The following is a 25,354-nucleotide window of genomic DNA, read 5'->3' as shown; positions in this document are numbered from 1 at the left end:
TTTCGAGACAATATTTGCGCTTGGTGCACATTCTTTTATCAAATTAGTCTATGTAGATCAAAAGTAATTAAACAATTGATAGTTGAAACAACTGAGCAGAATCTTGAAATAAACAATATCTTGAATTGTAAAAATTGTTGTCTTTTATTTCTTGTTGTTCAACAGAACAGCCGACGTGTTTCGACCAGCTTGGTCGTAATCGAGGCACGAAAACGATTTTTGCAATTCAGGATATTGTTTATTTCAAGATTCTGCTCAGTTATTTCAACTATCAATTGTTTAATTATTTTTAATCTGCAAACAACACTTGACACTGAAGCAGAAAAATTAATGGCAAGCACGATTATTTGACCTGGCAAGAGCTTAACAGTCAGATAAAAACATCTTGATGACTGCACTCTTGGAAACCGCAAAATCTCTAAGAGCAGAAAGACTAACTTCCACATCAAGAAAAGCTGAAATGAATATTCTGGACGGAAACAACTCTGCCTCGGACAACGCCTCACAAAGAGACCCACAACGCACGTCATCTCCTGAGAGATCGGTGGAGAGGGCGCAACCTGTGGATAAGAAGAGAAAGATGGTTATAGTGACTAAGAATCATAACACAGTAGATCTCTCATACTCGAGTTTAGCTGATAATGGAATTTCCCAAAAATCTGAAACCATGTTACCTACATTGCCCCCTTTAAAGGATCCACATGTGACACTGCACTCCAAAAGAAAACAGGAGGGGACTATTCCTTGTGAGCCTACTACATCCACCTTAACAACTTCAATAATAGGAAATCGTGAGAAAGTGCCCTTTTATATTTTTGCGAAACAACAGCCCACAGTGCTGAAACATGTTTCATTTGCTCGCAACCAAGACCAAAAGAAATCAAAGAACCCTCCTAGCAGCAAGACATCTCGACAAAATCGATCTAGGGCCTTTTTTTACGCAATATTTGAACACCTGCGATAAAACCCACAAAGCCATTGGTTGAGCAAAGAAGCATCAAAGAAGACATCTCTCCGGAGCAAAGAGATCATTTAGAAGACCAAGCCGAAGAAATCTCTGAAGACGAGCTGGCAACTAGGAAGGCCATGATAGATCACTCAACCTACAACTCAGATACAGATATAATAGATATGAAGATCTGACCCAAAAAACAGCATCAAACTCCCAAGACACTTCGGGAATTGAGCTAATTCCAAACAGACACTGACCATTTTGAAACATCATCTACGAGCCCTCCATTAGACTATCTTGTTGCATCACATCCAAAACAGTATTCTACCATCGAACAGAGAAGACGGAAAATAGTGAGAGTTCCAACTCAAGGCCCAATCAATACCAAAAATCATTCATCACGACCAAAGGCTCCTTCAGTTCTCCCAAAGTTTGACGATCCAAGACGACACTCAACACTCCACACCATAAAAATTTGAAAGATTTGAGAAGGCAATAGATGGCCTTATTTTAAATAGGAGAAACGTGATGACATTGTTACACGCAATTCCAGCATTATACTCAGTAGAATCAAGAGATATCAAGATAGTCCAATTCCCTGATGAAAGAAGAACAGATTGTGTTATACTTCATTTCTCAACAAAAAGAATCTCAGCAAAAATATTAGCCCAGAGTGAAGCATTCCTACCTTTAGGCTTCGGTATATCAACTCCAACTGCTGAGAACAAGATAACCAGCAGAAATGCTGTAGAGACCAACTTACGATCTAAGAAAACACATTCTTCAATTACTTATGCCACCAGAGACCATCATGCTGCTTGATCTAAAGGAAATCTAGAAAAGTCCCTTGGTGATCAACAACTGCTGATCAATGTTCAACCTCATGACTGCAACTCAATAAGACAAGTGTCAAAACAACTAAAGGATGCTGGAGCTTTATCTTGTAATCCATTCACCACCATGAACTCCAGTCCTGCCTATGATAATTCTGCTCAATAACCACCAGAACATGATGATTCGCTAAGCTTGAAACTATGTGTATGGAACACAAGGGGATATACTCACCTATTTGCAGAAGACTCCACAGATATAGAAGAATATGATATCCTTTGTTTACAGGAAATATGGCTCTGACATTAGCCTCTGTGTGACGGATATCAGGTGCTCTTTAACCCAGCCATCAATAGAACCATGGGGCGTCCCTCGGCTCATCTTTTGACTTTGATCAATGTAGGGAGTAATCTCATAGTGATGGAACATCTGACTGAGAACCCCTTCACTCAAAGTACCATCCTAGAGACAATGAAGAGCATTGATCAATTTGGACGGATGATAATCATATACAATCTATATTGGAATTCTATTGGCTCATGGCTCAAATATACGTGGATGACCTGATTATCCTAGATGAGATACAAATTGGATTACAGAGAAGACTAGATCAACTACCCAAATATGTCAAAAATAACCATCTGGTAATACATTCTGCCAAATCACAGTTGATGATATTCGGAGCACAACAAAAATCAAGGACAAAAGCTCTGTCAGTCTTCCTTAATGGAACAACACTTACACAGGTGTGTTCTTACAAATACATAGGAGTGTTGTTGAATACGAGCATTTGTGAACAAGCCTGGATGTCAATTTTTAAAGCCAAAACAGACTCCCTTGCCAGACAGGGATTGATCCTTCACAGGAAATATGGAAGCTTCTCATTTTGCCCCCTTATGACATTCTATCATCAAAAAGTTATACCTATATTAATCTACAGAGCGGAGGCCACCCTACATGTACCCTGGCAGATCTGGGACAAACCAGAGGGCTGCTTCTGGAGAAAAGACCTATCTCTTCCACAAAGATTTCCAACCGTAAGAATACGATTCGAGTTGGCACTGCAATCATTACACTCCATCGTACTCTGGAAATCCTTCAATCTATACGGGAAGACATTAAATCAGGACTATATACCCCTGTTAGATATATTAAGATCAAAACCGAAGGCGGGACACAGTGAGCTATTAAACAGATGGAAATCTAAATGTGATAAATGGCTGAAGACCTTAAATACCACGGCCGAAACCCTGAAAACTAACCCAATGCTACTCAAAAAGAAAATACAGTCCCAAGATTGGATTGAAACACAAGAACTTAATGCCCAATATGAACTGTGTATTAACTGTGCCTACAATATTTGAAACCTGAATCAACTTCCAACGTACCACAGAATATTTCTCTGCTGGAAGTTACGTAATCTTTATTTACGCCTTAGACTGAATCGCTTACCAACAAGAAAAGTCCTGGGATTCACAAACCAACTAGGGGATACTCCAAACTCTTACCGTCTCTGCAAAAAGACGGCTCAGCTAGAATCCCTATATCCTAAAATAATGGAGTGCGAAGCTGTGGCAGACATCCAAAATAAATATTGAGCCCAGATTCAGTGATCTCCAACCCCACTTGCCCAAGAAGAAAGATTAACTCAAATCCTGCTGGCTCAAGACAAATCCACAATATTTGCAGTGCTACAATTCTGGAATGACTTATCAAATTTCAAAGCATGGAACGAATTGTAACAACGTGGAAATAGATTTTCTTACTTTTCCTTCTGTGTTTTTAGAGCTTTGAAGAGCTTAAACAACTCCTATTGTAAAGAGCAATCTCCTCCAGTCATTTTGATATGAAATAGATTAATGAAAAAGTCTGTAATAAACTAAATCATTTAATAAAAATATAGCAAAACTCTGGAACTAAACACAAAATAATCCTGACAATGGATGACCACTTAATATACAGAAAACTTCTTTGAATTCCTAGGGATAGAGAAATCACCACCATCGTACCCCGTAGCACCCACCTGACACACTAGAGTGAATAGAACGTCCAAATACTCAATAAGAAACAACCGAACAAAATACAATATTGACCCAGAAATGATGCACTCAACTAAGTAACAAGAAACAGGACACACAAATGACAAATAATACAGCACACAGCCCTAAAGAATTTGCCTTAGACGACCCGGCACCTGCCATCAACGGTCCTACCACAATGATCAAGCATGTCAACCTAATTTAGCATGTGAGCAATGTGCAAAGAACAGAACTATCTAACAACATCATGCATCTTCCACCTTCACTCATATGCTCACCAACTCACCTACACAAAAGACTAAATAAAACCCTCAACTGACAGCAAGTATAGTCCCAAAACTTCTCCTCTCCAATCAACTTGTAAACCTGTGCATTGGCCAAAACACTCAGTTCACCCCTAGAACAGTTAATTATCACATCTGGAAACAAAACCACCTTCACATACAAGTAACATTCCACCCAGAAAACAAACCTACCCATACACCAGTTGCTGTAGTTCTACGCATACCAACTGTTCAGCACAACACATGGTCTGTTCCCTTTACTCCGTGTTAAGATGGATTTCTGAACTCTGACCTGGTGGGCAGAGGTTCAGAAGGCCAGCCAAGTTAATTGGAACAGGGTAACCTTCTGGACAAGCCAGACCAATCAGGGTATCATTGGCAGCGGTCAAGATTAGGTCTCAGGCAGGGTGAGGGTGACTGAAAGACCTCAATGAGCACACACAGTAAAGGACACTACAAATCACTACAGGTCAGGTATATATATATATTAAACATACATGTACATGTATTCAAGGCCTTTGAACTCAAACATAAAGCAATTATCAACATTAATACTTCAAACTAATACAACACTACAATAACACATCTATACAATTCCAAGTGCCTACAGGGTTAAAGCACAGAATGGCTCCACAACCTAAAAGGAAAGGGAGCAAGAAGTGCAAACAGATTTTAGGCAGCTCTTCGTCAATCAATTCCTAACTAAGAGGCAGTACAGTCCCTACGAAGAGTAGAGCCTAGTGCTCAAAATGTACTTTCATATGCAGGTGCACGCAATAGTGCACAAGGGGCAAACAGGGTCTTTTGCAGGGGCTGTAGCAGCTCAGAAAGGTGGGTGAGGCGATGAAGAACAAGTTCCCACTATTTTTGGAGGGTCTCCCCAAAGGGCACAACAGGTTCCAGGAGTTGGGAAAGGGACGGTAGCACAGGCTACCTGTGGAAAGGTGAATGGCCCTCAGGAGACACTTGTGCGTAAAAGTGGATGGATACAATAGGGGCCACTGGTAAGGGTTGCAAGTACTCACCGACCCCCGGTGCACTCCGGACCAAACTTCGGCAGTCAAGTCCACTTCGGTTGCAAGTTTAAATGCGGCAGTTGTGCGGCTCTGCATCTTTCAGCGACGAAGATACAGCGATGATTCCCTGGTGGGACAGTGGCGATTTCTCTTCTCCTGGTGAAGGGATCAGGCCATTTTCACTGTAGCAGGCTTCAGGGCACAGAGGGAAGCAGCAGCAAAGTACCTGTGAAGTTCATCACCACGGCTGGGCGACACAGTAACCGTGTGTACTCCGGTTTTGGTGCTCTTTCTTTATTCCAGACCTGGAATGTCAAGTATACAAAATTCGGTGTGAGAGTGCCATGAAACCAGAGCTTGCGATCTAACAAGTTTCAAGTGTCAACTCGAAATCACGGCAGTTTCAGAGCTAAAGTCCTGCGTAAGCTGGTCAGTTCACTGGTTGGCCTAGGAACACCTACGAAGAGGCTTGCTTGCAGGTTTAAATGAAGGTGCAGTGAGTAGTTAGTCCCACTATTCAAATGGGTTGAAGTGTCTTTGCAGACCTTCTGGTTCAGCAGATGCAGAGGGGTCCAGCGGGCTCTGGGTGCCAAACATTCCAGCGGGTCACCAGCGGTTTCTCGACTCGACTTATTAGTTTCAGGATACTTGGATCCTATCCTAAGTTCAGTGAGAACTCAATAGATCGACATGGTATGGGTGTTTTGAGCCTTCTCTTATCCAGAATCTCCTTCGCGCCAAAACAAAGAAGACCCAATGGGAGATCTGCTCACATACAGGCACACCAGATGGTGACCAATCATGGACCATGGTGGCCCCAGTCATCCCAGCACACCAGACTCTCTGGCACCCAGGATGTGTATTGGAACTAGACAGTCCAGCCCACATCCTGGAGGCACACACACAAGACAGGCAGAAGCCCACAAAAGCTTGGCATTTTGTGGGAGAATGCATGCCCGAATAAGGACTGACCCGGGTCGGCTCTACCTGGGGAAGGTAAAGGCGCAAGATGGTCATAGGACAGGACAAAGAACCTCGTGGCATGGCCATTCTGGAGCCAGGCCACATTCCTGTGCCAACCGTGGGAAAAACATGGTTTCCATGGCAAGAAAGTGTTAAAAATAAGCGAAAAGATAAGCTGCCACCAGCCCTTTCCAAGGCACATCTGCACTTCTCCTGACAAATCCTTTGAGGGAGTCTAGGGCCTTTGGAAATGAAAGGAAGACCAGCGCGCACTGTAGAAAAGTTGCAACATTGGAAAAGACTAAGGGAAACAAAGTCTCCCAGTACTGACTGTCTTTAAGGGCATGTCAGTTTCCCCATAATAAAGTGAGCGAAAGCCCAGTGGAGTGCAACTGAAGGCTGTGCTTCACTGGCAAAAGTCAGACTATGGTGTTTAAAGAGCAGCAAAAAGTTGGGGGGGGTACACAACTGGATGGAAAATTACACATAAATGGGAAACTTTTCTAACACTCCATAACCACCCCTTTTAATTCCATTTCAGATCCATGTGAGTGCCTGGAGCCCATGAAAATGGCAGCAGTGTGCAGGGAAATTCCAAATAACATAACAAAATATAAAATGTCACAAAATAGCATGCGACTTTGTGGTCAGCAACTGGAACCACACATAGTTGGAAGAGGACAGGGGATGAATCAAGATTGTGGTTTAGAAAGATTATAATTAAAAGGGCATAGGTGACAGTAGTTCTTAGTCTTTATAATCACTATTATACATGGGTCACAATATAGCTCTGCACCGTACACATACATTGTCACTGTAGATACAGCAAGTCGAACTATTTGGGCCCAAAGATATCCTAGACAGGTTGCACCTTTAGAAAACATATGACTACTGTGATGAATCCTTGAATATCGTCACTTCTCCCCAAGGGGGGGAGCCCCTTCCGAAGAGGCCAGGGAGGTGAGGCCGCTACCTGATAGTCCCCCTGCAGATGGTGATCAGTGGAAGGGTCTCTTGGGGAGAGACTCCCCCTCTAGGGACAAGGACGAACATCCAAGGGAGATGTGGTTTAATAGCCCTCCCCATAGTCCTATGCACCTCACCATCTGGTAAATCCCAGTAATATAATTAACCAACCTATGTGTTCATGCAGGTCTAGAGACATGACTTGTACTGAGATGAGGAAGGACATGGAATACCCAAGGTAGAGTAACAATGGAAGTACTCGGACGAGGAGGAGGCACAGAGGAATAATGATTAAAAGGCCAAAGACACTGAAAAAGCACTTAGTATATTATGCCATCCACCCGATACAAAAGTAGATGAAGGACTCCATGAAGAGAGCTAGCAATCAGCAGGAGAGGCAGCCCAGCCCAGGAAGTTCGATGAGAGGACACCAAGGAAGCCATGAGCAACCCGCTCCCCAAGCCTGGATGCTAAAGAGGGGAACCCTTGTCCTGGTGGCAGAGGTCCACTCCACTCCAAGGCAGAGCTGGAGACTGGAAAGCAGTGGTGTGGCCCAAAGCAGGTGTACCAGGAGTCAAAATGAGCACATTGTGGGTTACCTCAGGTATAAACTCTGTTATTTCATCCAGCTGAAGGGAAGAGCATCTATTAGTATCATACCCCGCAGCAGATTGAGTCAGTGGTTTAGTGATGAGAGGATCGAGCAATTTCGTACCTGAGCAACTTAGGAATTACTCAATTCATGAGCAATTCCTTTAGCCGCTGCCTGCTCAGCTACGCTGTCTAGTTTGATGGTTTTAGGAAAAAAGGTCAGCTTTTTGGATTTGGCTAGCATGTCGTTTTTACATATTATCTTAGGGGTACACAGCCTACGACATTGCTGCATCGCCAGAGGGATCTACTGCTGCACCTCATCTTCATTACTTAAATTACTTATCTCTTTAAAGGTTAGCATTCACAAGGGAAAACAAAGAGAGAGCCGGTTGCAAACACCCATTGGGTTCTCTGTTTTCGCTAGGCAGTGCCGTGAATCACAGTATGAAATAGGTTTATACCCCTGAGACTCCTGGGGTTCACAGCCCCAACTCAGATGCTAACACCGGTGGTTAGCTACGCCACTGGTCCAATGCTATATTTTCACATGTGCCAATTCGCACCGTCACTGAATTCAGGTCTTGCGTTCTGACTGGTTTCAGAGGGAAACATCTTCTTGTATCCAATGGCCTCACTTTATAATTAGCAACAAACAGCAGTAAGGTACATTCATGCATGCTCCAACTATGCACCAAATATGTGAGTCTGTAACATCACCTATATTAATCTGTGAAGAGGGATTAAAATTGCAGCACTGCTTCCCAGACAGAAGTGCACCTTCAACATACAAATACTGCAGCAACCAAAGCTGACTTCTCACCGCCAGGAATCAGTCGCTAACGTTGCTAGCTAATCAGGCCAGTCAATCCTATATTCAATCAGCTGGCAGCAGAGTGTGCTTGTTTTACTCTACGGACATGCAATCATACATGCAGTCATTCAAACATTCAGATCAGACCATCAGCACGTTGTACAGGAGGGGGAGTGTCTGACGGGGCCCATGGGATCAGAGCTCACCCTCGAGTACTTTAAGACGAGATAGCTTCACCTTGAGGTGGATGGGGTGCGGGATTCTCTTACTCCAACACCAATCAATAAGGACAACTCAATGGCTTGGCAAAGGGAAGTCCGTTTAATGACAAATACAAGAAACAGGGAAACATGGAAATCAACAGTGATGCAATCGCCCGTCTCGCTTCAACTCCCACTATCTTCTTTCGAACAGCAATAGTTATAGTAAAAATTTGTCATCATTGACGTGTAACACTCAAAAGTTTGTCATACAATTCTGTTGGTTTGAAAAGGTAACTTAAGTATAGGTGCTATATCTGTATATGGTAACAGGGAGTTAGGATTGGATAACTCTTATTGGGTGGGCATCTACACCCTTCCCTCTTCATTTCTTGTGCAAACGTCACTACAAGTACGACGTCTCATTGGTTCTACTATCTATAGGACCTTAGATTATTTGGCCCACTGTGATTGGGCTCACTACAACCCTAAATATAAATCTCCACTTTAATTAGCAGCATGCAGAATGGTCACCCAGATGCAGTATGCCCCAAAATTCACCCTGCCTCCCTTCCATCAATCAGTACTTTAGGGCTATGTGTCAATTAGTTGGCTGAGGTTGGCCTCAAAACTGTAGCTTCTTATCAGGAAAAGTTATGGTATCTCCTGCTTTGGGTGACATCAGATGTTGGTACCTCTTCGCGCTCGGCTGGTCACGTATTAGCACATCGTGAATCGGCTTTGTTTTCCTTCTATTTGTGCATTTAATTCTACTTTTCGGCTGCCACCTGCCTGGGCCCACCTTATCTCGACCTTCACGGGGAAGGCTGCTCTGCTCTTAAGTATCGATTCTCCAAAGTTACTGTCCGCCTCCCTCTCTTGGTTTGACCTCGATTTCCTAGGCATGAGCTGTTTCTTGCGGAGTTTCGATTCCACCCTCTCTCCTGGCTTTGCGCTGGCATACGAATCTTGGCCTGTTCGACCCTTAGTAACCTGGGTTAATTCTGCTTTTGTATAAAGTGGATTTGCACTTATATAATGTGCTTCGTTGAGGTAGATATATAGTTGGTGCTTGCTGCTCTATTCTTCTACTAAGCATAACAAGCCGCACTGTTTCTTAGCTTCTTGCGTTCCAAGCCTATGTACAGGAGTTAGCTGGTTGAATACTTTCATCCTGCTTTACAGTTATGTTTCTTTATATTTCAACATAGTCTCTTCTTCTAAGTCCATTACATCATTATTCATAACATTTCGTCTTTGTGTGTCATCTTTTGGTTGTAGTTTCTTTCATCTGTGAGTCTATCCGGGCCCTTGTGTCGTCACCATTTGCCTTCAATTAAGGCCTTTTGAGTTTCTTCTGGGACAGTTTTCAAGTAGTCTTCATTTCGCGTCATTTGCTGGTAAGGTTGTCTCAATGGATACCTTGCTGTCCATGGTTGTCTGGTTATTGGCATCTCAATAGGTATTACGCTTCTGATGGGCACTGGGAAGAGCCCTAGTGCGGCTCTCTGCTGGTTTATTTGTTCGTCATACGTCACACATCTCAGTGTGTACGTTCCTGGTACTTCAAAATGGGTGGCTGGAGTGCAGGACATATCTGGGACCTCCTCTACACTCTCCCCTCTGGTCGGTCCATTGACCACTTCTGCTTCCTTCGTTGGTTTTGTCTTACTTAGTTCTTACTTAGTTCTTCTGTATCCATTTCTTCATATTCTGGGTTTGTACATGATAGTGTGAAGGAAAGTCTCTTCGGAGTCCATATTTTTATGCCTCCTTTCAGGCTTCCTGCTGTTTTCACATGTTCGTCTTTATTCCAGGTCATTAGCTGACATTGTCCATTTGGGCTGCAATAGATCCATTTTCCTTCATAATTTCTGTGTTTCCTGAGATACAGGAACTTTGTTCCTTCTGGCGCATATTCACTGGCCTTCACAAAGTCTCTTATTTCTTCGTCAGTTAGGTCTCTGGGCTTCCATCCTGGCTTGACATCGATCATGACCTTCATCCCTATGGCTTTCTTTGCAGTTTTTTGGCATTGCGAGATTATTGTTTTGATAACACAAAATCCTAGTAGTATCATCAATAGCAGGGATCCTAGGAACTTGAATATGTCTGCCATCCATTGTGGGACCCATGAGAATAGTGATCCAAACCAGCTGTCATCATTAACTTCGTCAATTTCGTCGATCATCTGGTTCTGCAGGTTTGTCAGCATACCTATGGCCTCTGTTAAAGTTCCATTTTCTTTGTCATGAGAAGGTATAAATGTGCAACATGATTCTCCGATTTTTGCACAAACACCTCCAACCATCGCTGTGATCATGTCAAGTACATATCTGTTCTGGAGAGTCATTAGGCGGATTGCTCTGAATTCTTCCTTGATCGCATTGAATACCTTTATTGTCGAGTTGATGGTCTGCAATAATTCCCATCTGGTTATTTGCAACCATTTAGTGTTTGCTCCAACCTGGAATCTTGGCATGATGATTGTTGTGAACACTGATGGTGAGGCTGAACAGCCTTTGTTCATATGGGATTGCATGGAATGCTTCTTCTGATTTGGCAGAGAAGTCATTCTCTCTCTTCATTCGGGATACCAATTCCACAGATCTCCTTTTCCTCATGTGAGCATCTGCTTTCGGGAAACTGTCAATATTCAGGTCACTTTTCGGGATCACTAGTGCTGGAACGTGGACGTTCACTATTGTGCATATGCCTCCCCAGTTTCTCGGCAGTCTTATGTATGCTTTGGATCCACACGCCCAATAATGATCCATAATTACTGCAGTTCTGTGAGTCATTCCTGGAGCTTCAAAAATTAGTCTGCAGTTCTGATCCTCTCCCACCTTCCTTGTGCCATTGTTTCTGAAGCACAATTTCAGGCTTTCCAGTGGCACTATCTGCAGGGGTCCTCCTCTGTCTTCGACCCATGTCAGTAATCTTGTGAGTTTTGGCCCTCAAGGTTTGCACAAACTCTGTGAGTTTTCTATTGCTTCCTTGCAGGCTCCAAGGACCATCCATGCTCGGCAGATCACCACTCCTTCTTCCCATCCGTCTGGTGAAAGCACTGTTCCCCAAATCTGCATCTGGCCTCTGTTCTTCTTATTACTCTTCTGATGGGCACTGGGCAGAGCCCTAGTGCGGCTCTCTGCTGGTTTATTTGTTCGTCATACGTCACATATCTCGGTGTGTAAGTTCCTGGTACTTCAAAATGGGTGGCTGGAGTGCAGGCCATATCTGGGACCTCCTCTACAACGTAACAAACAAACAGATTTTAAGTTGCGTGCGCTTGAGCGGCCACTTTAACCGTGTTCCGCCCACCGTACGTCTTAGTAGGGACAGAAGAGAACAGAGAGGGAGAAATACCAGATTGCCAACAATTGAAAGTTGCCAGAAGCCAATACCAGGTTACATACAAATGACATGTCCCGAATCTTAAGAGTGCCTATCTTGTTTTCCAAAGCACCAGATTATAAGGCCAAGAGTTGCAGGAATTAAGAGGGCAAGAGACCTTTTTGCTGTCGCTGCACACTGCACATAAACAGCAATCAGCTGCGCAGTGCGCGCACGCGCGCTAATGCGTGCACCAAGCTGATTAAGAGGGTTTCTTGCAAAGGGGGTGGGGCCGCTTCCTAAAAGCAAAGGATAAGGAGTATTAAGTAACTTAAATATATCTTTTTCATATATAGTGCACTTATAACACCTTAGAGTGTTAGGGGTGGGGCCGCTTCCTAAAAGCAAAGGATAAGGAGTATTAAGTAACTTAAATATATCTTTTTCATATATAGTGCACTTATAACACCTTAGAGTGTATATTAAAGTCCAGCTTCTTTTAGCAACCATCCATACCAAAGTGTTAGTCCAATGATTCCAGATTGTGCTCCCAGTCCTTCACAGTGAACAACAATCACCTTTGCAATCAGCTTTGCAATGTGCACGCTAATGTGCGCGCCAAGCTGGTTAAGAGGGTTGCTGGGAAAGGAGGCGGGGCCTCTTCAAATGTATTAGCCCAATGATTCCAGATTGTGCTCCCAGTCCTTCACAGCGAACAGCAATCACCTTTGCAGCCCGCTTCGTAATGCGCGCATGCTAATGCGTGCAACAAGCTGATTAAGAGGGTTTCTGGGAAAGGGGGTGGGGCCTCTTCCAAGGTATTAGTCCAATGATTCCAGATTGTGCTCCCAGTCCTTCACAGCAAACAATAATCACCTTTGCAATCAGCTTCGCAATGTATGCAGTGGACCACCAGTGTCTGTGCATACATACTGTTGGGTCACCTGCATGCAATTGTAAACATGTGTAATGCGGAGGGGAGAGGGAAAGAGGAAATGTGAGTCAAATCCGCTTATACTCTATTGTTTTCCCCTCTGCTTTTCAAGTAAGTAAATGCTGCCTGCAAAAACGCTTTTTTTTACTAATGAATTCCTATCGAATCCACCTGGTTTTGACCAGTTGCAAAACCAAAGTGGATTTTATAGGACTTCATTTGTTTCCCACCTACAGGAAAATGGCATGCAGGCCTGAAGCAAAATGCGCTGCCAAGGCGGAGGAGGAATTCACGGCGGAGATCTTAGTTCCGCTTCGTACCCCTCCTCTCCCTTGTCAATACTACATCATGTGCGTGGCGGAGAGGAACATCAAGGTGTACAATGGTATTATGCCTTGCTCTGCCTCATTAACAGGAGGCTGCAAATGGCTATAAAATGCCTTGGAGTATACAAATAAGGTGTAAATTGGTTTTTACACCTTGCTTTTGCACTCATGGGCGCAGAAAATGAGCGCCAATGTGTCGCAGTGAGAGAGCCAGCATTATTGCAAGGTATGGTCTCGGGAGGATAGCTCAGCGGCAACGGGCTCACCTTGGAAGCAGGGCGACATTGAGCAACATAGGTTCAATCCCCGGGACCGTGCTTAAAAATCTCTGGGTATTAAGCGCATTATAAATAACCCATCATATCATATCATATATCATATATGAAACATACATCGAATCTCGGTAATGCCGAGAGATCAGGTCCTTGCCAGGAAACAAACAGGATGTGTGTTTAGAAAACTGCTCATACGTTTTACCACAACAGCTTGCTGTTTTATTAACCCGAGATATTTCTGTAATCAATAAAGCCTCAGGTTTTGTTGCTCAATGTATATTTAGCAATTAAATTTAAAAAATGTTCGTAGATGTAGTTTATCATAGTTACTTTGACACTCCGCGTAGCTCCAGATGGTTCCATGTCATTTCATCGATGGGTGCAATTTCGATGGGTTTTTTTTCCGAGTATGTTTTACTGAAAACACTCATTGAAATGGATTTATTTTTGGTGGGTTCCCCCCAAATCCGCTATTGATTTTTTTACCTATTCCCGACCTCCCCCACCCCTTACATATACTTTTCCACCCCCCTATATATTTTGATGAGTTTTTTCGTTAAAATGTACTCGGAAACAAAATCATCGAAATTACACCCATCGATCAAAGAACGCTATACCCTCCAGATGATAGATCAGAACATGAGGGTGGGTAGAAACAATTCCAAGTTTTTCAACAACAGTATCAGTAAATAATTATGTCACCCAAAAAATATAAATGGTAGAGACTGCTAGGTGCAATCATTTGATTCACCATTTGAGGCCTACGTTTTTTTGTAAATATTTGAAAAGAAATTTGGCCAACTACAATTACAAATGTCTGCCCATAGTCAATCATTTCCTGTTAGATGGTTTAATTTGTTACCCTGTTGGGAAGTTTCGATTCTAACCATCGGTGCCAGTGATTCAGTTGTGTTACGGTTTTCGTTTGACAGTCGGGGTGCAGGCCCTGTGCCAGATTCTCAAAAACAAAGCAGGCAAATCTGAGACACGCCACACATGCTCCATAAGTAGATGCGCCACATTCACAGAAGTGAGTAGCTCAGCGATGCACAACTTTTGAAAAGGAGTGGAAAATGTAAACAAAAGATGCGCAAAATGGGTGAAAAGCATGCAAATACACCAAATGAAGCAGCAAAGGAGCAGTGGCAACGGATAGTGAGCAAACATCCACCGAAATTCTGATTCACAAAACCTGACCACTGAATTTGCTTCAAAAAATGCCATTCAACATTTACTCTTTTCTTAAAGTGAAGCTAATGGCCCAGAAAAGAGTGCCACAGATTTGTTCAGCCAAAGAAGCACACAGTGCATCCCAATCGCAATCAACAACACAGTACACAACATCACAGAGAGACATGCACATAACCAAAATTGACCAATCCAGTAAGCTTCTTGCTGCTGTATCGACTGAGGAGGAGGAAATGATATACGGGAGGATCTCCCTATTTCAACTGGCTGATGAAGATGCCACACAGAGGTACCGCTTCCCACCCCATATCCTACTGGGGACTGTGAGCTGGTGAGAGGAGGCCCTTACCACACCCACAATGCAAACACATTGCATACCACCACTAGGCAAGGTACTTTCAAAAGGGTTCCTCCAGATCCCCAGTGGCATCATGGTGCAGATATCCTAACCCTCACAGTCACAGGCTCTACGCAACGTCTTCAACATGACCCTTACATCTGCCAGCATACATATAGACATGCCTCATTCTACATGTAACAGGGCAGGATTAGTGAGGGCACTATGTTGACATAGCTGGGTACAGTGCGTTTGTGTTGCCATTGATTGCACCCGTGTGGCCCTCTTACCCCTGCGGCTATGGAGCACTTGTACAGGAATGATGGACATTAGGAAGAAGAACACTTTCCATGTGCCTCGCAATCACACAGCCAGCTTGTACACAATTACATGAATTAAATGCATAATCCTACTCTACATCAACCCAATCATAGGCATCCCTCTGCAATATCCCGGAATGACATGGCAGAACTACCACCTGAGATTAAAAGGTTAACACATGTGCACTGTCTTAGTCTCAGATTTATTATGCACATAAGATAAAAAAAGAGAATGAACATTAAACAAAATGTCTGAAAAACATTGCTTGTATTCTTAGGGTAGATGCAATCCTTTTTGGGGCATCTGATGTGTTGCACATGTTTTGGTCCGAAGTGATGATGCCCATGCCAGCATTTACACAAATAAAGTGAACATCTAACAGATGTACCAAAAAAGGTGTGAATCTCATCAGATGCACCATTAAATGCCCATTTATTTGCACCACAATTTGCACACTGGGCATTTTTGGGTGTTTTCTTTGCGAATCTGCCATCTCCAATGAGATGTGCAATAAGACAGGTGCATTTTTGCGCCATTGTTATGTTATGTCAAACGTATTTATAGAGCGCACGTTCTCCGTGAGGCATCATGGCGCTAGGATACTAAGTCAGCTACCTGCTCATCTGCTACCATTGCACATCTCACTGAGATGCTCCTGTTTTTAAGAATCTGACCCACTATGTCTGGCGGTTCGTGTTAGTCAACAGGCCTTTAAAAACAATAGCTCCAAAAGAAAAGTGTGTTGTTAACAGAAATAATAGAAGAGCCTGTTTTCCCTTTCAGTTGAATGGTGCAATGCCACGCACTTGCTCTGAGCAAAGCAATGTTCATATCCCAAGCAAAATGGCCGCCTGTCACCTGGCCGCCTTCGGGGGAAATGATATGCGACAATTCAATTCTGAAAGAAAGTTCCATTTCCTAAAGCAATGGATGACCTGCAGGCGGAGCTGCGGTGTGCATTCACACGGACAAGCCCTAACTTCAAATGCATAAAATGGCTGTCGCCTAGCATTTCTTGAAAGGTCATTTCATTACAGAGCCATGTTCGGTAGTTGTAAACTTTGGAAAGCCTCTGAGAGGAGCCTATAATTCAGGTTCATATATCATCCTGCATGCGATTGGACACATTGAAGGTCAGGGCTGTGTTGGTTTGTGTGTTTTGTGTTTCTTTTAATGGATATATACTCCTTGTATTGCAACTAAATGCTCGTTTGAGACCATCCTAATTTTGTTTTTCCAGGGTGGTGTACTCCCTCTTGATCTTCTGCGTGCTCATCGCGAGAATCCTTGGGAGTGAGGGGGCGGCTATCCCCCTTTCCCTCGCCTTGATCATAGGCTGGTGCAACTGCATATATTTTGCCAGAGGATTTAGAATGCTGGGCCAGTTCTCAATCATGATACAAAAGGTAAATCCCCTGCTGCAGACACAGCTCAACGGCTGTACACTGTCAGGTTTGTGTACACTGTGTACAGTGGGGAATGCCTTTATCTATTGTAGAAGGTTGCTTTTAGCACCTGTATGTAATTATTTTGTCATTGAATGCACTTTTATGCTGATTGAGTCAAATACTGCAAACATTGTGTATATATTTAGCGGTCCATAATTGGAATTAGTAGTGTGTCTAAATCTGCATTATCCTGCATTTTTTTCCACAAGCGTTTAAATACAGCCAAATAATAAATAATAATTTGGCACTTATATAGCGCTACGAACCCTCAGGTGTCTGAGGGCTGCTTATTATTACCCACGGTGTGTGTCGGAAGGGTGAAAGGCTGAGTTTGGCACTGCCGGGATTCGAACCTGCGTTGGCAAGCTCTGCACCTGATGTCAAAGCCAGCGCTCTACTCGCTGTACCACTTGTCCTTCCCTTACACTCACCATTCCACTTGCATAGTATTATCAAAGCAGGAAAGATACCGCACAGCCTACAGGTTTGCCCCTGGTATTTGTGTGCACCATGCACACACAAGTTTGGATCGCAGCCCGGCTGACTTTGTTAATTATTGTTTCACTTGTGCAGCCAAAGGGTCTGTTTCCACCATAAAATACCTGTTACACTTCTCTGATTATCATTACATGCATTCCAGGGGTTGTAAGCCTCTCCACGGCCTCTGCTATAATCAACAGGGCATCATCAGGCAATCTGCCAACAATTGTGCCCCACTGGGCAGAGAATTGGTCACTAGAAATTGCATCACCAGACCAACCGTCTCAAGTATATTTACAAACACGCGTAGCGTCACAGTACTCAAACTGACCCAGAGAAGTCACCTGGCCACCCGTCATGATTTTCATCATACCCTGCATGCCGGAGCCAAACCTTTGCTCCAAAGGTGGTCTTAATGCCCACTTAGGGCTGTAGCAGATTTTGGGGCACAGAATAGTGTTGTACCCCAAGCCAGGCAAAGTGTCCTTTTTTAGGCTCAAAGACTAGAACTGCAGTCTTGGCCTACTAATTAAATCTGCTTGCTTCTCTTATCCAGGGAGGTTAAGATCCTGTGTGCCAGCTGTGACCCCCAAGCCCTGCTCCTTTGTGGTTCAGTGTGGCATAGCTTTTGTTGAAATCGTAGGAACTCCTTCAGGCTGCTAAAACAGCTTCTTTTTAAAAGCGAAGTCCCACCCCTGTTTCCCATTTAACCAGTCACATTCTAACAGATAATGATGTCGGTGCTTTAACTTGTTTTAAATATTGCGTATGTTTGTGAATTCTTGTGCCCTTTGCTGCGTATGTTTTAGGTTTTAAAATAGTGCTAGCAAGTAGCTGTGCACAGTAAAACAACAATACTGATAGTGTCAATGCACTCATTAAAGCAAATCAAGATTGTTTTGAAAAGCAATGCAGCACTGTGGACAAGAATAGCAGATAAACGTGTTGTTTAGACAATATCTTATGTTGTGCATGCCACATTGAAATAAATAAATAAATGTATTTTCCAATCTTCTCAAGCGCTTTTGTTTCCAGTGAACACATTAACCCCATAATGCATTCTGAAAAGTTTCAGTAATGTTGTGTCTGTTTCCGATTGTGCTTGAGAAGAGAATGCTGGAAAAGTAATTAGTTGCCATCTACCTGGTTATCGCCCAGGTTGCTCCCTTGTGGAATAAGCGTCCTCTGTCTCTAGTGCCAAAACTAATCTTTAGATTTTTCCGGAAGGGAGTTAAAACCATTGTCTTTGGTTGATCTTTTTCCGGGCGCCTCGATTGCTTGATGTCTATTATTCGCTGTGGACTTTCGGCACATTACAAGTGCAAAATACCTTTGTGAAATGTATCTCTGTCCAAGGCAAAAGGAATGTTTCATAATTGGCCTGGCTTGGAGTTTAGAGATGATCATATTATAGACATATAATGCAATTTATGACACCTTTGATTGTTCCTAAAACAAAAAAGCAATTTAAGGGACTTCCTGTGGCGTTCACAGAAACTGGCTGACAAAGAAATCAAATGTTTTCAGAGAAAGAACTCAATGCCCTTGTGGAGGTATTTATCAAAATGGTGCCAGGACACCTGGGGGATCAGTTGAATATAATACACTTGTGGATGCTAAGCGTACAGTTTAAAATCTTTCCGGCCTCCTACAATGGGTGTTGCAGCCCCTCAAACCTCAATGTGGTCTGTTAAATGGGTATCGCCTGCATGCACGTGAATAGGTCTGTGATTTACCTGGATGATCTCAGTCACTGGCAGCATTCGCACGTTAAACATGAAAGGAGCCTTGTTCTGCTGCACATTTGGGTTGGGTTAGAAATCAAGCAATCCTAATTGACTTTACGGGCATGGTTTGACACCTTACCAGAAAACCCAAACCCAGTGACCAGGCAGGGTAGCAGAGTGGTGTCAAAAAAGCCAATCAATTTGAGGGTATGAAAACCGTTTGCTCTCCGTGGTGATTCTTCTTTGGTAAAATTCGGAGGGTACACAGCAGTGGCTATTTCATCTCCAAGCATTTGAATGAACCAAAGGAGCCTGGAGATGAGCCTAAAAACACTTGATTCTAATAGATCTAATAATCCAATTATAAAAAAACATGTATTTAGAGGTGGAGTTTTTTATGTAGTAAATCTGTTGATTTTTGTTACAGTATGGCCACTGCTGGAGATGGGAAATATTAACTGGGGGGAACCCTGTCATCATGGGTGGTGGAGGGGGGGGGGGAGCAGAGCCATGAGGCGTAGGCCGAGTCTGGGTCCCAACACACATTATTTCTTCATAGAACTCAAGCCTGGCCATTTGTATAAAAGCAAAGAGCATTATAACAACAGGATGCCCACAATTTTAAGCATGTCTGTTGGTGATTGAGCAAAAAACACTTTTGAGCGAGTAATGGCAGTTGGACTCGGCTCTTTGTTAGTCACAGTGCTCAGCCTAGCAAAAAAAATTCTGCACATTGCCATATATATCAATTTGGTCAGCTGCTAAACAGTATGGGCTCTTTTTCAATTGTGCCACAGTGTCAATGGAAGGGCCTTCCATTGACGCTACGGCTCATTTTCATTCCTTGGTATGGCAGAGAAGAGGGGCGTATGCAGCTTACATTGCCTCTGTCTCTCTTCCTCTCCGCCATACAAATGCGCCGACACAAATGCTGGAGATCCCTATGGGGTTCGACAGGTTTATGCACTAGCATAAAGCTGCCATGCGAGCATGGCATGGAGCGTGTACAATTGAGATGCAACCCAAAAGGTTTTCATTTCAATTGTGAGCACTGCTTGCTGTGCAAGCATGGAAAGCGGTGCTCAGAATTTAAAGTAAACGCTGCCTGGAATGCCAGCCAGCGTTTACTCACTTTGCACTGCAGAGTGAAAACTGAAGGGCAAAAGGCAATGTACACGCTTGTACTCTGCCTTTTGCCCTTTACATTTTTACCCTGTAGTGCAAATGATGAACATTTGCCAGCGGGGACCTGACTACTCCTGAGTGCAAACGTAAAAGATCCGTCCGTCAAATTACCGTCAAGAAAAATGAGCTCCTATGTGTGCCCTGAGACCTTTGGGTGACTGGCGCGTTAGAAAAATTTAAATAAGTAAATAAAAATGTGACGCTTTGGCTGTTTCTGCATTTGGCGGCCGATTCATGGAACAAACGTGCGCCGAAAATCTTTGCGCAAGCAAGCGCAAGCGCAAAAAAACAGTGCGATTCATGGAAGTCCCTGCGCGTGTTTTCCTCGGGATGTGCGCCAAACCCGTGCATGGCACACACATCACTGCAACATCCCGAAAGGAATGCGCGACGCGCACAGTGAAAGCGCACAACCTCGGCGCATACACCAGAAAGTGGGCGGAACACGGGGCGTAACGCGCGGAATGGGGAACAACGCGCGAAAATAAGGGCGTAACTGGGGATGTACTGCAGGGAAGCAGACGGAACGCCCACACGCACTCGAACCACACGTATTCATGGAATCGAATAGGGCAAAGCCACGCACAGCCAAAGACACGCACAAGCCGAAACACGTCCGCCACACGAAGGCAGGCGGTAGCGTCCCTGTGCATTACAAAAGTGGCAACATACAGCAATTGGGCCTGTGCGAGCGGGGCACGTGTATTTCGGGGGTGCGTGGGAAGTTACACACGCGATTGAGCGGGGTACGTGTATTTCGGGGGTGCGCAGGAAGTTACACATGCGATTGAGCGAGGTATGTGTATTTCGGGGTTGCGCGAGAAGTTACACACGTGATTGAGCGGGGTATGTGTATTTCGGGGGTGCGCGGGAAGTTACACACGTGATTGAGCGGGGTACGTGTATTTCGGGGGTGCGCGGGAAGTTACACACGCGATTGAGCGGGGTATGTGTATTTCAGGGGTGCGCGGGAAGTTACACACGCGATTGAGCGGGGTACGTGTATTTCGGGGTTGCGCGGGAAGTTACACACGCGATTGAGCGGGGTACGTGCATATCAGGGGTGCGCGGAAAGTATCACACGCGATTCCATCAGGGTACGTGTATTACAGGGGTGCGCGGGAAGTTCCACACGCGAATGTCCAGGCTACGTGTATTTCGGGGTGCACAGGAAGTTACACACGTGATTGAGCGGGGTACGTGTATTTCGGGGGTGCGCGGGAAGTTACAAACGCGATTGAGCGGGGTACGTGTATTTCGGGGTTGCGCGGGAAGTCACACACGCGATTGAGCGGGGTACGTGTATTTCGGGGTTGCGCGGGAAGTTACACACGCGATTGAGCGGGGTACGTGCATATCAGGGGTGCGTGAAAAGTATCATACGCGATTCCATCAGGGTACGTGTATTACAGGGGTGCGCAGGAAGTTCCAGACGCGAATGTCCAGGCTACGTGTATTTCGGGGTGCGCGGGAAGTTTCACACGTGATTCCATCAGGGTACGTGTATTACAGGGGTGCGCGGGGAGCACCACACGTGAATTGCACGTGTGGGTCCTCCCAGGTGTTCCCTCTACACCCTCCATGGCCCCTGCAGGTGGCTCACACCACAGGGGCCTACCCTGCACATGTCCTGCAGGCACCCCATCCACCATGGCCATGCCCCCCAGCCAACCCACATGTCAACTTGCACTTCTGCCCACCAACGCATGTCCCCCTGCACCCCCAGCCACCAGGGGCACCCTCCACCAGGCCCCCACCCATGTCTCCCACCACCCCCACCCCCCAGCACTGTGGGGCACCCTCCACCAGGCCCCCACCCATGTCACCCACCACCCCACCCCCCAGCAGTGCAGGGGCACCCTCCACCAGGCCCCCACCCATGTCCAACTCATGTCCCCACCACCCCCACCCCCCAGCACTGTGGGGCACCTGCCAGCAGGCCCCCACCCATGTCTCCCACCACCCCCACCCCCCAGCACTGTGGAGCACCCTCCAGCAGGCCCCCACCCATGTCTCCCACCACCCCCACCCCCCAGCAGTGCAGGGGCACCCTCCACCAGGCCCCCACCCATGTCCAACTCATGTCTACCACCACCCCCACCCCCCAGCACTGTGGGGCACCTGCCAGCAGGCCCCCACCCATGTCCAACTCATGTTCCCCACCACCCCCACCCCCCAGCACTGTGGGGCACCTGCCAGCAGGCCCCCACCCATGTCCAACTCATGTTCCCCACCACCCCCAGCCCCCAGCACTGTGGGGCACCTGCCAGCAGGCCCCCACCCATGTCCAACTCATGTTCCCCACCACCCCCACCCCCCAGCACTGTGGGGCACCTGCCAGCAGGCCCCAACTCATGTTCCCCAGCCAACATGTCATCACAATCTAGATCCCTGGTCCCTATGGTCAGCCTCCAAATGCAAAACAGCCACCTGAGTATTGCATCCACCCACTCTGAAATGGCAATTACATGACAGAACACCAATTGCAAGTTTCAAAACAAACACATGTCCCTCACATACACCCAATGGGTGTCAGTGAATCTCAAAACCCATATCATGATATGCATGAAACCAATGAGATGATACTACACATTGAAGTTCGATAAAAAAATATGTATTAAAGGAAACATAAATAGATTCAAAAATAAAGAAACAGAAATGGGAATGTACAGAAATGAAAAAAAGCATGTCCGTGAAAAAAAGCAAAAGCAAAAATCATAATCCAAAGTAATGGTGTCCAAAGTCACTGTCCACAAAAGAAAATCCAATGGGAAATAATAATTGAAAGCCATTGCTCCATGGGTAAATTGTGAAAGTGAAATAAAATCCAACAGTGAACTATGTACAGACGAACAAGCCAGGGTCCATTGTCCCAACCAAAGAAATGAAACCTATCTAACAACACTGACTAATAAAATAAACTATATACAAAAATGTGGCCAATGTCCAAAAGGTAAAAAAAAATTAAAAAAAAAAGGAAATCTAACACTAACTACATAACTATTTACATGGGCAGCGGGCTAGTCCAACGGCTCACTGAATGTTGTCATGGGCCAGGGCATCATCGAACTCCTGTTCAATGGCTTGGAGGCGGGCATGTTCCCTGGCCCCGAGGTCTCGCAGGGATAAAGCAGTGTCCAGCTCCAACGCCCTGCGAAGACCCTCGAGGCACTCAGCCTGCCTCAGCGCCCTCCGCATGGAGTTCTCTGCCCTGACCATTGTGAGCCGTTCCTCCTCTGCCCGCTGCCGCTCCGCACGTATCTGCTGGCCCAACTGCTCCCACACGGAAGCCACTCCCATTCCAGGGTTGTCCTGCCCTCCGGCCGATGCCTGCACCCCTGATGTTGATGGCCCCGAGCCATGATGCCTCCCACGTCGAGCCTGCCGCTGCCTCCGACGCAACTGCCTGTGCCAGCACGACGGCATCCAGGCTGATGGAATCCACCTACGCCGTCGTGCACGTGCCCTGCCCGATGATGCAGTCACATCCTCCATCTGCTGGGGTCCAGTTGCTGGTGTGTCCACCCCTGTTGGACCTCCTACTCCCGACTGTGGCAGGGATGGGATCCCCACCGAGCCGGCTGCATTGGTCGGGGCAGGTCCACAGGGGGCCCTGGTGGCATCTGGGCCAGAAGACGGCATGGAGAATGACTGGTGCATAGTCTCCACAGAGGAGGAGAGGGTCGCCAGATTGGCCAACACATGTAGGAAACCCCCGACCATGGCCGATCCCAACTGGGCCACGTCGGCACGGTGCTCTCCGTGATGACGTGCATGCTCCTCCCGGGAAGCACGTACCTCATCACGAATTGCACCTGTGCGCAAAGCGACACCAATCAGGACCTTCTCCATACGGCCAGGGGTCCCCTCGTCCGCAGGTGGAGGGGTGTCAGATGACATGGACATCCCCCCTACCTGCGGACGGGCCTGGGATTGGGCATCCTTGCTGGTGCATGGCGGTGCAGTCACAGTGTCAGGGACAGTGACATGCACAGGCCCCTCCACAGCGACCTGTGCTGCCTCCTGCCCCTGCCCCTGGACTGCAACACTTGCACCAGCAGGGATGGCCCCACCAGGCCCCATGTGCGCCTCAGTAGCGGCCTCCTCCTCCTCTGTGGAAACCACCAACCTGGATGGCTCCACCCCGTCTTCCGCCGTTGCAAGCCCCTGTGGGGGCTCACCCACCCCTTCTGCTGCAGCCGTGGGGGCATCCCCACCGCTTTGCTCCACAGAGCCGTCTCCGCCCTCTTCTTCACGTGGCGCTGTGTAGAGGGAGACATAGAACACAAGCATCAGGGTACTGTACAATGGTCCCCTAGACAGGAAGCAATAGCAGATGAGTGGCACTGTCAAAGATCACTTCCATCATGTCCCTCCACAACACATGGCTCAGTGCAGGTAAAACACATGCGGTAACAGGCATGGCACATGCTATGGACATTAGCATACATGTCCAAGGGATTCTTGGAACATACAATGTTGTTTTGGAACTCACATGCATCATGGGCCATGCCTATCACATGCACACACTTCACCCTAGTTTCATCCATCTGGCCTCGTACACCACAGGCAGTGGATACAAGGATGACTAGGCTGCATCAGTGAACCTGAACATTGCGACAGACATGTGTCATGCATCCCTGGCATTCACAAGTCACAGGCACACAGGTCAGACACACAGACATGGACAGCATACATGTACATGGCATCAGCACCCATCCCTCACCCCCACCCATGTCCAGGAACAGAGACTGGCATGCTTTCATGTGGCCATTCCGCATAGGGCAACCCATGTTGCATTTGAACACATGCACCAACCGTGTGGTTCACACATTACTGGTCTCACATGCATGACGTCCCTGCACACACACATGCATACATGGCCTATGTCACACATACAGGCAAGTATCAGACAACCAGCACTCTGCGACATGCCCTGTCTCACACAGCAATGCTTGGCCACTTACCGCTCAACTCCAGACGGGTCTGCCTCTCAAGGATCTGGGCGTGGAGCGCTGGGCCTACGCGTTCCAAGACCCTCATCTGGATGGGACTCATGCGGCCCCGGCCCCCCTCCACGGGGCGCCAGGCCTTCAAGAGGGTCCTGGACCTGCAGTCATCCCAGCGCTTCTTGACATGTTGGT

The 25,354-nt window shown here is 46.0% G+C and overlaps 1 protein-coding gene across 1 annotated transcript in view; it reads left to right on the top strand.

Moving 5' to 3' along the window:
* The window catches only part of LOC138491791 (transient receptor potential cation channel subfamily V member 6-like), a 372,724-nt gene that overhangs the window by 281,605 nt on the left and 65,765 nt on the right, over positions 1-25,354 (top strand). The window contains exon 11 of the mRNA XM_069618499.1: positions 16,611-16,776. Coding sequence (XP_069474600.1) covers positions 16,611-16,776 — 166 coding nt within the window. The remainder of the gene's footprint in view (positions 1-16,610; positions 16,777-25,354) is intronic.

This window comes from Ambystoma mexicanum, chromosome 10 (assembly GCF_040938575.1).
Source record: "Ambystoma mexicanum isolate Mex_15411 chromosome 10, UKY_AmexF1_1, whole genome shotgun sequence".
NCBI lineage: Eukaryota > Metazoa > Chordata > Amphibia > Caudata > Ambystomatidae > Ambystoma > Ambystoma mexicanum.
The sequence above is the reverse complement of the archived record's forward strand: the minus strand, read 5'-3'. Positions and strand labels throughout refer to the sequence as shown.